The sequence below is a fragment of the Acipenser ruthenus genome, chromosome 26 (genome assembly GCF_902713425.1).
Source record: "Acipenser ruthenus chromosome 26, fAciRut3.2 maternal haplotype, whole genome shotgun sequence".
Taxonomy (NCBI): Eukaryota; Metazoa; Chordata; class Actinopteri; order Acipenseriformes; family Acipenseridae; genus Acipenser; species Acipenser ruthenus.
This window is the reverse complement of record NC_081214.1, coordinates 3,620,033-3,634,643: the sequence shown is the minus strand read 5'-3', so window position 1 is coordinate 3,634,643 and position 14,611 is coordinate 3,620,033. Positions and strand designations below refer to the sequence as shown.

The 14,611-nt window shown below is 42.5% G+C and overlaps 3 protein-coding genes across 5 annotated transcripts; 2 read left to right on the top strand and 1 right to left on the bottom strand.

Annotated features, from left to right (window-relative positions):
- Nucleotides 1-67: 67 nt before the first annotated feature.
- LOC117430632 (refilin-B-like) lies at nt 68-3,899 on the top strand. 3 transcript variants are annotated; one of them, XM_059001277.1, is made up of 4 exons: nt 68-649; nt 1,270-1,457; nt 1,954-2,033; nt 2,233-3,899. In XM_059001277.1, the coding sequence occupies exons 2-4, from the start codon at nt 1,272-1,274 to the stop codon at nt 2,555-2,557; spliced, it is 591 nt and encodes a 196-aa protein (XP_058857260.1). In that variant the 5' UTR covers nt 68-649; nt 1,270-1,271; the 3' UTR covers nt 2,558-3,899. The 3 variants fall into 3 exon arrangements, with proteins under 3 accessions (XP_058857260.1, XP_058857262.1, XP_033906783.2); XM_059001279.1 differs by having other exon boundaries at nt 68-653; XM_034050892.3 differs by having other exon boundaries at nt 68-1,070.
- On the bottom strand, nt 3,653-6,838 carry LOC117430256 (protein LIAT1-like). The gene is made up of 3 exons (XM_059001276.1): nt 6,483-6,838; nt 6,059-6,300; nt 3,653-5,327 (listed from the first exon to the last, which is right to left on the bottom strand). The coding sequence occupies exons 1-3, from the start codon at nt 6,548-6,550 to the stop codon at nt 4,804-4,806; spliced, it is 834 nt and encodes a 277-aa protein (XP_058857259.1). The 5' UTR covers nt 6,551-6,838; the 3' UTR covers nt 3,653-4,803.
- Nucleotides 6,839-7,093: 255 nt separating this feature from the next.
- LOC117430438 (exonuclease V-like) lies at nt 7,094-11,064 on the top strand. The gene is made up of 6 exons (XM_034050458.3): nt 7,094-7,354; nt 8,120-8,216; nt 8,604-8,875; nt 9,112-9,216; nt 9,431-9,603; nt 9,905-11,064. Exons 1-6 carry the CDS (start codon nt 7,252-7,254, stop codon nt 10,370-10,372), a joined length of 1,218 nt encoding a protein of 405 aa, XP_033906349.3. The 5' UTR covers nt 7,094-7,251; the 3' UTR covers nt 10,373-11,064.
- Nucleotides 11,065-14,611: the final 3,547 nt, after the last annotated feature.

Genomic DNA, 14,611 nt, shown 5'->3' with positions numbered 1-14,611 from the left:
GGTGCATTGAAATACATTGTTGGGGTGTGCTGCATTCCAGTTATACTGGGATTACATACTGATTTTAGGTTCGCTATTTTACATTCTTTCTAAAAGCTTACAAACAATATGTTTAAGCTCAGAGTTTAAAATCGTATCCATAGGCAGGATTTGTGTACTTGAACAAAACATGCAAGAGAATCCTAATGTATAAGGTCTTTGCCCACGCCACACACACAGAAAAAACAGTCGATCAGGGATGTTTGATTAATGGAAAGTGGTGTCTGTTTCTTATCGGACCATGCGCCGCCCACACACAAGTTAGATTCCCAAAACATCAGCACAGTGCAATCTTCTCGACAGCATCTGATAAGGCACAAGCCCTTTGAAAAATAATCTTTTTAAAACGTTGTTTATTTCTACCAAACGCGGTCTCTGCCACTCCAATCAGCGGCAGGATGAAGTCTGAAGAGGCGTTTCCTTCCTCCTGTTACTAGTGCAAGACAATAAGCGCCTTTCAGTCAGGGTTCAGTCTGAGTTTGGGTCCATGGGGCAGGGGCACAGCGTACCCACATCACGGGAGGGACATGTTTAAAATACGCTTCGTCTTCTGCAGCAGCCCCGCCGCAAAAAACACTCAACTGGGATAAGAAACTGCAGCTGCAGCGAAGTGTGTGTGTGGTTTTTTTTTGTACCGAGAACTCCAGACGGGCAGGCATCTGTGATTTAAATAAGCAACATTGCATGCATTTAAAACATCTTTTTTATTTGTATTCTTTGCATTTTTGTTTAAAAATCTTTCCCTGCATTATTTCATTTCGTTTCTGTTTGAATGACTGGGCGCTCTCTCTCTCTCTCTCTCTCTCTCTCTCTCTCTCTCTCTCTCTCTCTCTCTCTCTCTCTCTCTCTCTCTCTCTCTCTCTCTCTCTCTCTCTCTCTGTTCCCTTCTTTTTTGAGTACATTGCTAAGCAACACAAGTTGTTTCAGTGGAGATTCAAGCGGAATAGCAATTTCACAGAAAGGGACAAACTGAAACGTGGTGTTTATAATAAGCAAAGAAAACACGTTTTGCATTTTGAAAAACGTTAGAAGTAAGATATTTATTTTATTTTATTGTGAAACTTATTTTTTGTTGAATTGCAGACCATCTGCATAACGTCTTATGTAACTAATAAATACAAGTTGCATAATTTACAATAACAATTATTTATACTTATTTTGCATAAGTTTGACTTTAATTAAAAAAAAAAAAAAAGTTAAGAACGAGAAAAGGATTGTTTTTTTCTAAAGCAATGGTTGGCAGACTCAACCTGCAGGATATCCCTGGTGACCCCTTGGATATGAAGCGGAAAGCGGAGAGAGTGCTCGACAGCCCGGACTCTGGGCTGCCCACCAGCCCGAGCCCTAGCGCCTGGCTTCTCTCCCCGGTCAACGGCGAGAAGGAACTGCTGGAACCAGAGACCAGCGGGCGAGCAGTGGTAGGTTACACGAAATGCCAGGGAACGTGTGTTCTTAAGTCTTCTGCAATGAACTTGAAGCGGAGATGTTCTGTATTTGCTACCTTCTGTTGCAGCTCGTTAGATGTGCAGTGGTGGTCAGCTAGTCTCTCTGTATTGGGTACCTGCCTGTGCTTCGGTGTCTCCTAACTAGCTGTTAATATGCGGATACTGTAAATGTTTCAGGAATGATTGGATTGCTGAACGATTCCATAATTGAGTAGCTAGTCTATTCCTGGTTAAATTCCAACATTATAGGAAACACATTGAATGAATTTCCTTTCGCAAGCAACTGCTAGGAACATGCATGTGACATAGTGAATAAGTAGTATTGTGTGTTAATGAATAGACTTGCAGTAGACAATAGGAATCTATGTGCTGTCCAGACCTGATTCTCCCACTTGCTGTGACTGCAGGCTATTGCACCCATATCCAGCTATGATGTGTATTGACAGCTCTTTATTCTGTTCCTTGACAGGTTCCTCTGATTCCCAGACTGTACCCTCTGTCTTTCGGGGAGGGAGTTGAACTTGACCCACTGCCAGCTAAAGAAATCAGGTAACCACAGCGCGATCTGTCTGTCTCTCCATTTTACTGATCATATACAGGACACGTTTATCAGGGAGAGGGGGTGGCCCCTAAGTCTACCCATACTCCCTTCTACTGCTCTCCGAGGGCTTAGTAAGCGCTGCGTGGAACAGCATATTTCCATCCCCATGGCTACACTAAGTCACCTCCCCCTCTCTCTTGATGCCAGGTACACCTCCTCAGTCCACTACGACTCCGATCGTCACTTCATCCACGATGTGTTCTTCCTGCCGGTGGGTCTGGCCATGGCATCCTGCAGCCAGACTGTGTTGGTCCTGCCGAGCTGCACCTGGCGCAGGTACAAGACACAGCTGGAGTTGCAGCCTCGGCACCGGGCACAGCGCTACCAGAGCACCACCATCGTGTACCCCAAACACGCCCGGGCTGTCTACACCACGACTCTGCAGTACGACTGCCGCCGGCTCTCCAGGCGCTTCCTGTCCAGCGTGGAGCTTGAGGCCGTGGACCGCACCCTCAGGCCCGGCTACCACTGAGCCGGTCAGCCGGTGCATTGTGATCTGGGGGCTTTGCCAGCCGTGCCCAGGAGACTGTTTTCAACAGCAATGCCTTGGAAATGAGTTGCTGCAACTCGAGACGTTTTCTGCTGAGATTTAGAATTTAAGAACAAAATACCACAAGGGACACTTTGAAAGTGCATGTGCCTTACGGTTTTAACCTCGTAACCTTTTACTATTTTTGTCAGAATTTAGTCTAACATTTCGTCAATCTGAAAACCAGCAACTGCTATCCATGACCGTATGCACTAGTTAACAGAGGTTTTAAAGGACCTGTGTGCATTATGGGATACAGATGAGCAGGGGACACACTGGAGGAATCAGACTATTCTAGCAGGAGTTTAAGATACTCTATTGCTCAGATTTCAGGGTGCCTTTTATCTGGTGTCAAAAATCAATAGGATGTGCTTCTGCAGCAAATACCAAATACTATTGTGCTTAGTGAGGATTCAAATAACCAAAAGGCTCATAGAAGAGTAAGAGTGCAGAAAATCCATCCTATTGTAAGTTATTTTGTATTGTATTTTTGTTCTGATTTTATAAGCACTACACTCCTGGTATGTTACTGTTTCTGGTGCTTAGTTTAAAGGTGTAGTATCCCATACAGTAAATAGATGGCTTTAATCTGAAACGTGGTGGGGACCAACGTAACACAACGTAACGAGACTGGCAAAGTGAATGCAGTTGTACAGAAGTAGTGAAGGGCTGGTTGTTCTTGTGACAGGACTGTGGTCATGTAACTCTGTTCCCAGAGCTATGGTAGAAATGAAAGGGCAGTACCAGATTGAGATGCAGTGATGTGGTCGATGGCACAGGTGAAATGCACATGTCAACTAGTTTTTATGGAGATACTGTTTCCAGAATTTGAGACTGATGGGATATGCGAGATTCCTGCCTTAGTGTGTTTCCCATCGCTTCCCCTCCGCCTCCTTTGCAGCAGGTTTCCCTTTTCTTAGGGGTGTCGGACGCTGTTGGGTCTCCGAGTCTCTGAGACAGAAAGCTTAAACACAAGCTAAAATCCTGCCCTGTTTTCTATCAATAAACCATTTCAGTCATACATTTGCTGTTCCTTGAATACCCAATTAACACCTTCCTATTTTCAAGACTAAGAAGGTGTGATCATTTGAGAAGCTTCTCATGCTCTGACCAATGCTTTTTATATTTGTTCTAAATATTCAATAGCCCTTGATGTTAAAATGAATATTGATATATTGTCCATTTTTTTGTTTTCTTTCTGTTCCTTATGTTGGATTTTAAATGTAAGTAATCTCTGTTATCAGTAATACATGCACATGAAGATTAAATGAATACAAGCACTTCATCTTTTGTGTTCTTATCAGTCGATTACTTGTAAACTAAGAATAAGGCTGCAGTAATGATTTGTTCTGGTGTGATCTTAAACAGGGCAATACCTGAATCTTGAATATTGCCCTGCGTTCTCAATCCCTTTTTATTTATCTAGTTATACAATCAACATTTTATTAAATTAGATTTTTTTTAATGTATTTAAATATGGCACTAATATCCATCTCTTGCGTTGTAACAAAGACAAAATACACAAATTAAACAAAATCACATATAAAATACAAAATACAAATATAGCCCTATTGTCAGAGAATTGTGATGTTTGAAAGCCCTCTGGTGGACAGTTTGAAAACTACCGCTTTAATTGCAGGGCTTTTGAAACAGTATAGCCAGGGTGTCCTGGGTTAAATGTGGGGCAGATTCTGAGTAATTCCTGATAAAAGATGATAAGACGTATCATATCATAAGGGAAAGGTATTTATCCCTACTGTTACAAAGCTGAGCTTCATGTTTAAAATAAATATTATCCCCTTTGTTACCCCAAACACACAAGTGTTGAACCAAGATCACTGTGGCTTTGCATAGCTTGAGAAAGTGTTGGTTGCATGATAAACTTTTTGGTCAACAGCTTCCAAAAAGGTATGGCCAGGCACATTGACAGAACATCCTGGTATGTAAACAAAGTGAGGCAAAAGACACACAACACTGGGTGCCAAGGTCATCGTTTTTACACTACTTTCAATGGGGACATTTGAAATCTGTTGTCTACGTGAACAGTGCAAACTCTATGGCCTAAAGGCAGGTTGAATGAATGTGCTAAACTCACCCCAGGCACCCCATGTCCTCAAGCACTGGCGCATTGACACCCGTCTACATCCAAACAGTTCTCAGTTCATGCCAGCTTGCTGTTATTTTGTGTTCTAGTCTTGCGCTCCATCCTGTATAAAGCGATTGATCTCTTTCCCCGAGAGAATCCTGTCATGATGAGAGAGCTCTGATTGGAGTCGAGCTCGGGGGTCCTGGGAAGAAGCTGTGCACCCTCTCCCAAAGCAATTCGATTGGTGGCCCTCCTGAGTGGTGCCTGCCGGCCCCAGCTCCCCGTGCAGGCCCTGGAGAGCATTCAGGTAGCGCCTCCTCCTGTTCATTTTGTAGATTCGGATCCTGTTTTCCTCGGCGCTGGGGTCCTCCAGCGTGCCTTCCCACCTCAGGCTCTCGTTCCTCTTGTTGGTCAGGTCCGCCTCGTTGTCTGACGACGCAGGCTTTGGATTGGACAGCACTGCTGCTGCCGCCTCCTTGCGCTTCCTGGGCTTGCTCTTGGTTCGGGCTGCCTCTGCAGGGGTCCTGCCTTGAAGCTTGACCTTGGCCAGCTCTCCGTCCAGCGACTCCGATGACGGCGCGAGGTGGGTGGGGAAGAGCTTGACGCCTGGGTCCTGATGCTGCTTATCTGTTTAAGAAAATAATAGAAACCAGATCACATATTAAATGCGGTAAATAAAAGACCATTCCCTCCATGCATATGAAGTCCATTCCAGGTTTTACATTGGAGATCCAGCTGCTTGGGGGCTCAGCATGGCGCCTGGGGGGGTCTATTAAATTCCATAGTAAAACCTGAAATGGCTCATCAGGGAATCCAATGCCAAATGTATTATGAAGTGACAGTCGACATGATTTCTTTAATCCGGTCTGTTTTCAACATGCTTTTAATGCCAAAACCAAGGGGTAAACCCTCATAAAATGAGGTTGAGTGCCCCCTTCTGGTTCCTCCCCACTAATCTGTGCTCAAGTACTGTAAATGCATGTCAGAGAGACTCGTATATATTAATGGTACACTATTGGAATGCATTTTCAATAAGAGTTAATACACATTTGTATGGTTTAAAAAAGAAAAAAAATAAGCAGTTGCATTTTAAACTCTATACCAAGACGTTTTGTGGGCACAATTTATGAAGGAGTCCCATAGCAAATCTCTACCCTCAACCACACAAACACAAAATGAAACTCTCTGACCCAGGGGGTATAATCCCGGTCCTGGAGACCCATTCCACTCCAGGTTTAACAGGTGAAATGGGATAATGAACTACTTCAAGGTTTAATTGATACAATTAAACAATTTAGCACTGGATTGGAACAAACACCAGGACTGGAAAGGCAGGCTTTGGCCACCTCTGCTCTAACCTGCGTCTTCTGGTGTCGGAGGCGTGCTGGAGTGGACTCGCTTCTTACAGGAGCCGCCCTGTTTTTTCTTTTTCTCTTTTGTTTTTTCCTTCTTTTTTTTCTTCTTTGTCTTTTTTTCCGTGCCGGACGAAGTCAGAAGCCCAGAAGAGTCCTTCAGTGGTTCTCTGATTACTCGGTCCTTATCTCCCAACCGAACCGCTTGCTCCTCGCGTCCGTCCTTACTAGAAACTGCCATTTCACCGCTTAAAAAAAAAAGAAACACACAAAACAGTAACAGTGTGTTCTAAAATGTATTTTTTATTAAAAGTAACCTATGTGTCACTGTTTCATATAAAATACGTCGCAGTTATGCTAAATAACACACGTCCTTTCTCTTAAAAAACAAACACAAATAAATATATTTTTTTCTGATTAGCGAACGAACCCCTTTTTGTTTATATCGATTTTAACATTTTTATTTGGACTATTCTGTGCGATTCCACGGTTCTTCATAGTTGCTGACTTAATTGTGATCGCCTAGTTTCTCCCAGTCTGCAGTTTGTATTACAGAGTTTCGGGCGGGTGTTTATAACTTTCACTCTGTCCCTGGCCAAGAGACGCGTCTCCATGGAAACGGCACATCACCGCCTTTTGACACCCTAGTGTTCTTCCACCTACTTCAAATAGTCCCGACACATTTTTTGTTGCTGTTGTTAATTAACATTTTTTATTTTTAATATATTTTTTTTACTATAAATCACAGATATACTTTATGAGGTAAAATAAACATCTACACATTAAAATGTATATCCGACAGCTTGTGTTTCCTAGATATAGCCCTCATTCGCAATAACAAGCCAGAATTCAAAATCCGGTAACCGTGGTATACTATGAATAATGTCTACAGCAAGTTTCAACATAATTGTCAGGAACATGTTATCTATTATTATTATTATTATTATTATTATTATTATTATTATTATTATTATTATTATTATTATTATTAATGTGACGCGCTTCTAGTAAATCTTCACTTTTTACTCTTAAGCAGAAGCGGAATGATATTGTTTGGTTTCTTGTGTCAGTCGGTGGTTATTTTCTGGAGGACCGTCGTGTGTAAAGACGCGTTTTTTTTAGTTTGTTTTTCAGGTTTTTATAATTTCGCTGCGCAGCGTCATGAACATCAACACACTGGCTGAAAACGTGTTGTAACAATGTCGTGTTCACAAGAGCAGACCGCTACGAGAGACCCGGGCGGTGCCGAGGAGATCAGCGACTCCGAATTTCTGGACATAGAACTGGAAAACCTTCATCCAGGTAAAAAGTTATTTAGCGGATATGTAAGCTGCACTATTTAGAGTTGGAAATACAGTACATATATCTGAGGGTGTTAACAGTTAATTCATAATCGTTATATAATTGTGCAATGCAAGCACGTCACTGGTTTGTAACAGACTCGAAAATGTTGTTCTAAGTCTCATTTTTAATACAGTGTGTAACGTTACAGTCGTCGTTTTAAATGAAACTTGTGTTTTAAAAGTGGGTAAAGGCTTTACTAACCAAATTGCTCTGCTGCCATGTATTGCATGGGCTTTACAAAAAGAGCCAGAGGAATAATGGAGTTTAATTTAGTTTATTTTAGAGGGTCTATCCGAATACATTTCGCCAGATTTGATACATAAACAACCTCGTTAAGTTTGATACATTTCACCCGCTTTCCACAAAGAATGACACTTTGTATCAAATATGAAGCAATGAACATAAACTGTTAAATAAGCACCGCATTCCCTTGACTGTCTAAAGTAGAACTGTGTAGCAAAGTTTTAAATAACTTGGTTACCAAGTTATAAAACAATTTTAAAAAAAAAAAATATTATTATAAGAATGCGTTAAGGTTAAGAAACAGACAACTTATAAATGAAGTTTGTTTTTATCGTCATATAATCTTCCTATAGTTCTGGTATCTATTTCATTACAATAGCCTATAATGACTACCGGTAATTCTTCTTTATAACTTTTCCACAGTTTTTTATGATGATTTTAATCGTCCCCGTTTTGCTGCCTGTCTTTCACTGTTCACAGAAACCCCAGAGTCATGTGATGGGCTGAGTCCAGCCCTTGGTAATGATTGTGGGACTGAATCAGAGACAGTTGAAGGTCCACTTATACCCAAGACAGAGTAAGTCTGCCAGTTTACCCCAAAGAGACGAGGGAAAAGAAGTCTGTCTTCAGTTTATTACTATTTATTAATGGGACCCTGTTTCATTGTGCTTGTGTTTTTCTGATCAGCGTTTGCGAATATACCCAATACAATGCCAGTGATACAGTCTGGATCCTGGTACCTGTGCTGTAGGTCATATGTTCTGATTGTGGCTAATCAAGCTTGTGGTAAAACCTGGAATGGGTTAAACAGCTATGCAATAGGATTCTTATTCCCATCCCTGAGAGGAGACCAGTGATTCTATTCCTAGTGCTAGTAAGATGTTATAAAACAGGTCTTAACGCCTTGGCTAGCATTTGGTCACTGTTTGTTATTAATCTCCTTCACACTGTTTTGACACTGTAGCTCTGCGGTGGAAGCTGGCACACCCCCTGAACTGGCTGGGGTCAGCGCTGGTGCTGGGGAGGGCTCCGCAGTTCTGCTGAGGCGGAAGAGGGTCCTGGCAGAGCGCAGCCCGCTGGAGCGGTTCAGACTGCGGTACCTGTGTGTGACGGACGTCTGCGGGCAGACTTGGTGTGAGCTGCAGGTGGTTTATGGGTTTGAACTGCCGCACGTGCCTAAGAGGGAAGAGGAGAGCCCTGAAGTGAAGGCTGGGGCCAGTATTCACCTGGCCAGAGGTACAGACAGCAAACCAACATGGACTCCAGTTTAACTAGCTTCGGATTACACAAAGGGGTGGATTTTAAAGATACAGCAATGCTCTACTTTTAACAGAATCAGGTGCCTAGCTTTAGTTTAGAAGGGGTCAACATGCAAATATGAGATTTCTCTGTCAATGCATGCTGCAGACAAGACTATACATTGCAGCATCGCAAACACTGTTTTTACTTATCAATCTCTTTGATCCCCCCAGAGCTGGAAGTTCATGATGTGGTGTCTGTGAGTGCACAGAGCAGAGAGGACCGCTGGGCTCTCAAGATCCTTAACATGCTCAGCATGTTGCCCATCCTGCAGGCAGGTATGTTACTGTGTCAAATACCCTCTACTGCGTTGCACCACGCACCTATCAAACAGCAACACGATAATGCATGATTGATTGCCATTCGCTACCAACTGTTGTTAACCCTGCAGAATAGCCCAACAGTGGGGCAATCTTCCTCCATTTGGGGGTCGTACAGCTGTATAGGGAGTGTTCCCCCTGCTGTACCCGGGTGCTGGTTGTGTGCCCCCAGGAGGGCGGGTGCGAGAGCTGCCAGTCTTCGGCATGCTGGAGGGTGTCTTCCTGGTGGGGGTGATTGACGAGCTGCACTACAGCCACAAGGGGGAGCTGGTGCTGAGCGAGCTGAAGACTCGCGGCCCCAGATCCCTCCCTGGCAGAGCTCAGGAGAGGAGCCACCATTTCCAGGTAGGGGATGGGATCCTTTTAACAGGAAATCAGTACGTTTTTATTTACACTGAGCCGTTTGAAATTGGAAATGCCTTGAAAGTGTGTCAAGAGCTCTTACAGGGATAGGTGCAGAGAGGACAGAAATTACAGTTGCACAACCCTAGTGGTTGTATCTAAAGCCACCTTACGTTTAGGAGTCTTTTCAGAAGCAGCTCTGCATGCCCGAAAAAGGACATTAATTAGTAAGCATGGGAAATAACAAATTAAGCAGAAAGCAAAATCCAAAGTACTATAAAAAAAGGTTTGTCTTTCTGCGCAGGTGCGTTTGTATAAGCTTCTGTTTGACAGCATGGTTAGAGGTCTGCTGGAGAGAGACGCTTTCGTGCAGAGCCTCAATCTGAGGCCAGAGCAGCCGCTGGGGTCCGGGGTGATGGAGCACGCTCAGAAGCTGGGGCTCCACGTGCACACGTTTGGGGGGGTGCTGGAGCTGGCCCTGATGAACCTGAGCTACTCAGAGCTGCCCGCCATCGACGTCCTGAAGATCGAGTACTGTCACCAAGGCTCCAGCGACGCCATCGGCACCCGCGAGGTGAGCTTCGACGAGGCCGGTGTGAGGGTGGAGCTGTGGAACCACCTCTCTTACTGGATTGGACAGAGGGAGCCCAGGGGCGTGGACATCGAGGAGGCGTGGAAATGCAGGTCCTGCTCTTTCGAGGAGCACTGCGAGTGGCGGAGAGAGAGAGCCGAGAATGCCACAGCGAGCAATCAGACCAAGAGATTCAAGTGATCATTGTGGACGCAGCCTGTTAATGAGCAGCTGTTGTGAATTAACAGGGAATGCCCATTTTAAACAGGATCCTTTAATTTATTTTTATAAAGTTTCTTAAACGCCTGTTATTTTATAACACTATATTGCTATTCTGTCATCATTTTGTTATGAATAATCTATACATTTTAACTTATCGTATACATTGATTGCAATGAATCCTTAGTCAGGTGTTGTCTGTTATTGCCACTATGATTTTAATGTAAATTTTTAATAATACATTCCTTTTTTTACTACCTCTGAAACTATGCTGTGTTACAATTTGAGAGTCCTCTCGAACCTGCCACATCAAAACATCACCTGACCTCCAACTGTAATTAACACTATGATTAGAAATTGACATATTTTCTGTCAGCTGCTGAAAAAAAGGTAGAAAGTAACCCTACTGCACTGGCTCTAATTTGAAGACTCTATTCATAATTCAAGACTAATTTAATTGAAAAAAAAAAAGCTTGGTTTGTATCCTTGATAAAAAATGTGTGCCTCCGTGGCTAACGTTATGTCTTATACTGAATTGCATTGCCATCTACAGAGCACAGAGCACACCCAGCGATTGAGTTTTCAAATGTAACCTAGTCATATTTTATTATCAGTAAATGCATTCATGTGTAATATGTTTTTACTTGCTTTTATTAAAAAGAAAATAAACTGTGTTGTGTCATTATGTGCTGCCATTCCAATACACTTTGCACGTCTGTGACTCCAGTTTCTTCCTGGTCTGGGTTTAATTTCATCTAACATGTCCATACACTTGTTTTTATACTGTTTTATTAAATGTAAAAAGTGATATAGTTATGATGTTTGGATAATAATGGTAAGTAATAATAGTGACCTACTACTCGTGGATAGATTATATACAATGAGACAGAACAAAAGCATTGCTATGCAGTATAATTAAAGTAATGCCTTCCGCGCTTGGATTATGAACCATAAGCTCAGTTATCATAGATTGCTTTTCAGACGGAAGTACTACTATTTATTTGGCTTCATATCAAATTTCACAATATCCCGCTTCTGCCACCAGGTGGCGCCTTAGTTACAAAGCGAACTGTGACTCCGCTGGTGCCCCTTTTTTAGACAGATGCATTGATTTGTAAAGTGTTTTCAAGAACCCTTTTTTTTGGGGGGGGGTGGGGGGGGATTATGAATATTTAATTTACTTGATAATATTACAGCAAGGTTGAATACAACTGCATTCAAATGAAAATACAAATGTGTGCGCCTCAGTTGCATTATAATGCAAATTCAAATTCAGCTGCATGTGTCAAAATATATTCTGAAACTCCTCAGCAATAATTGCAAGAGGAACACTTAATTAAAACAGGGGCGCTTTTTTTTCTATCAATTCAAACCTGCCATTATGACAATCCCCATTAATCGTGCTCCTCATTAAACGAATGGTGTGCTCTGAAATGACTTCAAACGCCTGGATGTTCTCAATTAACCCTTAACTGTGGATCACTCATAGCTGTATCATTAATTGCACTTGGAGTTTGGTTAAATAGCAACACCTGTTAAATGCATTTGATATTCAAAAGCACTTGTCCAAAAGAATCTGAAATCGATCAAATACATTCTGTCAAATGCAAGTCATTTGCAAACTGATTCAAATGCAAATGCGGTGTGTATTGCTTGGTCGCATTTAAATGCAAGTGCGAGTGCAGATGTATTTGCATTTAAATGCACATGCACTTACACTCGAACGCAACCCTGTATTATAGAGATCTTATATTGGTCAGAAGCGTCTTATGCAACAACACAAGCAAGGAAACGTAAGAAAAAACACTGACGTTAAACCAGTTAAAGAACACACGAGAGAGGTCACATGGTCCCAGTCATGTACTCTGTGTTGCAGGTGTAATGCTGCCCCTCTGCTCACAGAAGCATGTTAGTGCATCACCATATACACGGATCTTGCCATCTGTTTGTAGGAAACTATCCCTGATCTGAAGGCTCTAATGAAGCAGCTTATAAACTCGGTGACATCAATCCACGTTTTTAACACCTACTCCACAACCTGGGCACCTGCTCCGAGCGGCACAAAGTGCCATCATTTGTCATCCTGATCTCCATAATGACTTGGCATTTAAGATCTAAAGTGAGCTGAAATGTGCTCTGATAGCACCTGGCTGTAAATCTGGGGACTGGTGGTAATGTGTCAATAGCGCTGATGCGGTAGTCTGTACACAAAAATACTGAGGTGAGCTTTTTTACAGGGTAAGGCTGTCATTCCATCAAGGGGTTCATGGGATGCTATAAAACCGCAAGAGCAAGGCTGTCACCCGAACCCCCAAGATACAAATGACATGCCTCGTTTACTGCCGGATGTACTTTATTTGTTAAAACGAGTTGTTCCTTTTGAACGCTTTCTAAAATAGAACATATTTCAGACAAGGTTATGAAGTTCAAAACTGTTAGAATGGTAAACGCTGTATTATAAAATACGGATATTAGAACTATTCTGAATGTGCCAATGTAATCTCTATTTGAAATCTGATTTCTTTTGAGGAATCTCCTTGAAAATAGGAGTAGCAGGTTTCATACCTGACAGAGTATTTGTGTGAAGGCTTATCCATCTGGATAGTCGGTTTTATTTCTATCATGAGAGGGTCAAAAACACAGACCTGTCCTGGGACCGCTCCCAGCGACCGACATGAAACGGATAGCATAATTTTAGTACACTTCACCTCGCATTGCCTGCTAGAGATCACAATAACAGTAGATTCTTTCCAAATGAAGCTAAATGAGGAGCTGCCACGGAGTCCTAATCAGCTCATCTTTCAAAATGAACTCCTCTTTACTCTGTCTGCTGAATAGACAAGGCTCTGTTCTTCCTACTCCCTGATGTGAAGTGAAGTGTTTAACAGACTGTCAAGAAAAAAAATAAAAACCTGTCCAGGCCCCTTGAGCTAAATGACTATTTCTGCAGCTTTCCAGCACCTACTTCCTCCTAAGAGCTGCGTAATTGTATTTAAAAGCCTCTAATGGCGTGCATCTCGCGGCCCCGACATTGAATTAGACTTCTTAAAGGAACTGCTAACCCACTGAAAGTGAAGGTACGTGATGGCATTCTCTTCAGCAGACACAGATACAGACTACACAGGCAATGCAGCACAGAGTACAGCAGTGGTGCTGGTATTACCTGTGTGACCTCACCTGGATAACTCACAAGCTGTTTTTAATAATTCAATAGCTGCATATTTTCTGTTGTGTCCTTGCCTTGTTTGACGATAGTTTATGAAGGTTTTACGGATAATATTTAATCTCTAAAAATGGACTTAAGTCATGTGTCAAAGTTATGTGAGATACAGGTGAGTTTTTCAATCAAAAAAGTGTTAAATTACTACGACGACAGCCCTCAGTTCAGACATACATAGCTGTACCCTAAATTGGGCTATTGCACTTTATATTCAGCAATTAACCTACATGGAAACCCTATTATCTCATGCCCCCCAAATGGTACCAATAGAGCTGACGTTGAATTACTAAGAGGCTGTGCATATTGATTCTAGTGGAGCTTCAGATCAGTGTCTTTGCATTGAGAGCGCGGTTGAGAAGATGCAGCTGGCTGGCTGTTATGGTCTGTCTTTGGACTCTGGCTTGTCACCTTGAAAAACAGACTGCTGTGGATAAAAAAAACTAGATCCCTCCACTCAGGCACTCCATCGCTCCCAACCCTCTCCACCAATCACTCACTCCCAACCAACCCCACGGCCTCGACAGCACTGCGTTATTGTTCTTCCATAAGGAATTGTTTGAATAAAGCTGACATTACTCTACTGTTTATCTGCAGCATCGAGACCGTGTTCCTAGGAGGAACCTAACCTGCAGACAGCTAGCAATCCTTGTTAATTTGGCTCCTGTTCTTTCTGCAACAGGTGAATGCTCACTGAGGCGTTTGGCAGCAAATGGTTTTAAACAAACAAACACAGGCTCATAGATCAAACTGCAATACAATACAGTCTCATTTATCACACGCTACCCCATGCAGTATGTTTTATAATCTCTGGTGAGCACATTTTTCCAGACAGAGTTCTGAAGCGAGCGAGAGAAGACAGCAGAACTATATGAGTTACAGTTGGAATTATTTTCAGGTTGAGTTCACGCTGGGGTAATAACCAGACAGTTATTACGGAAACTGGATGAGCCTAATGAAAAAAATTGTTCGCTAGTTATTGTAATTTGATACTCCTGAAGCTC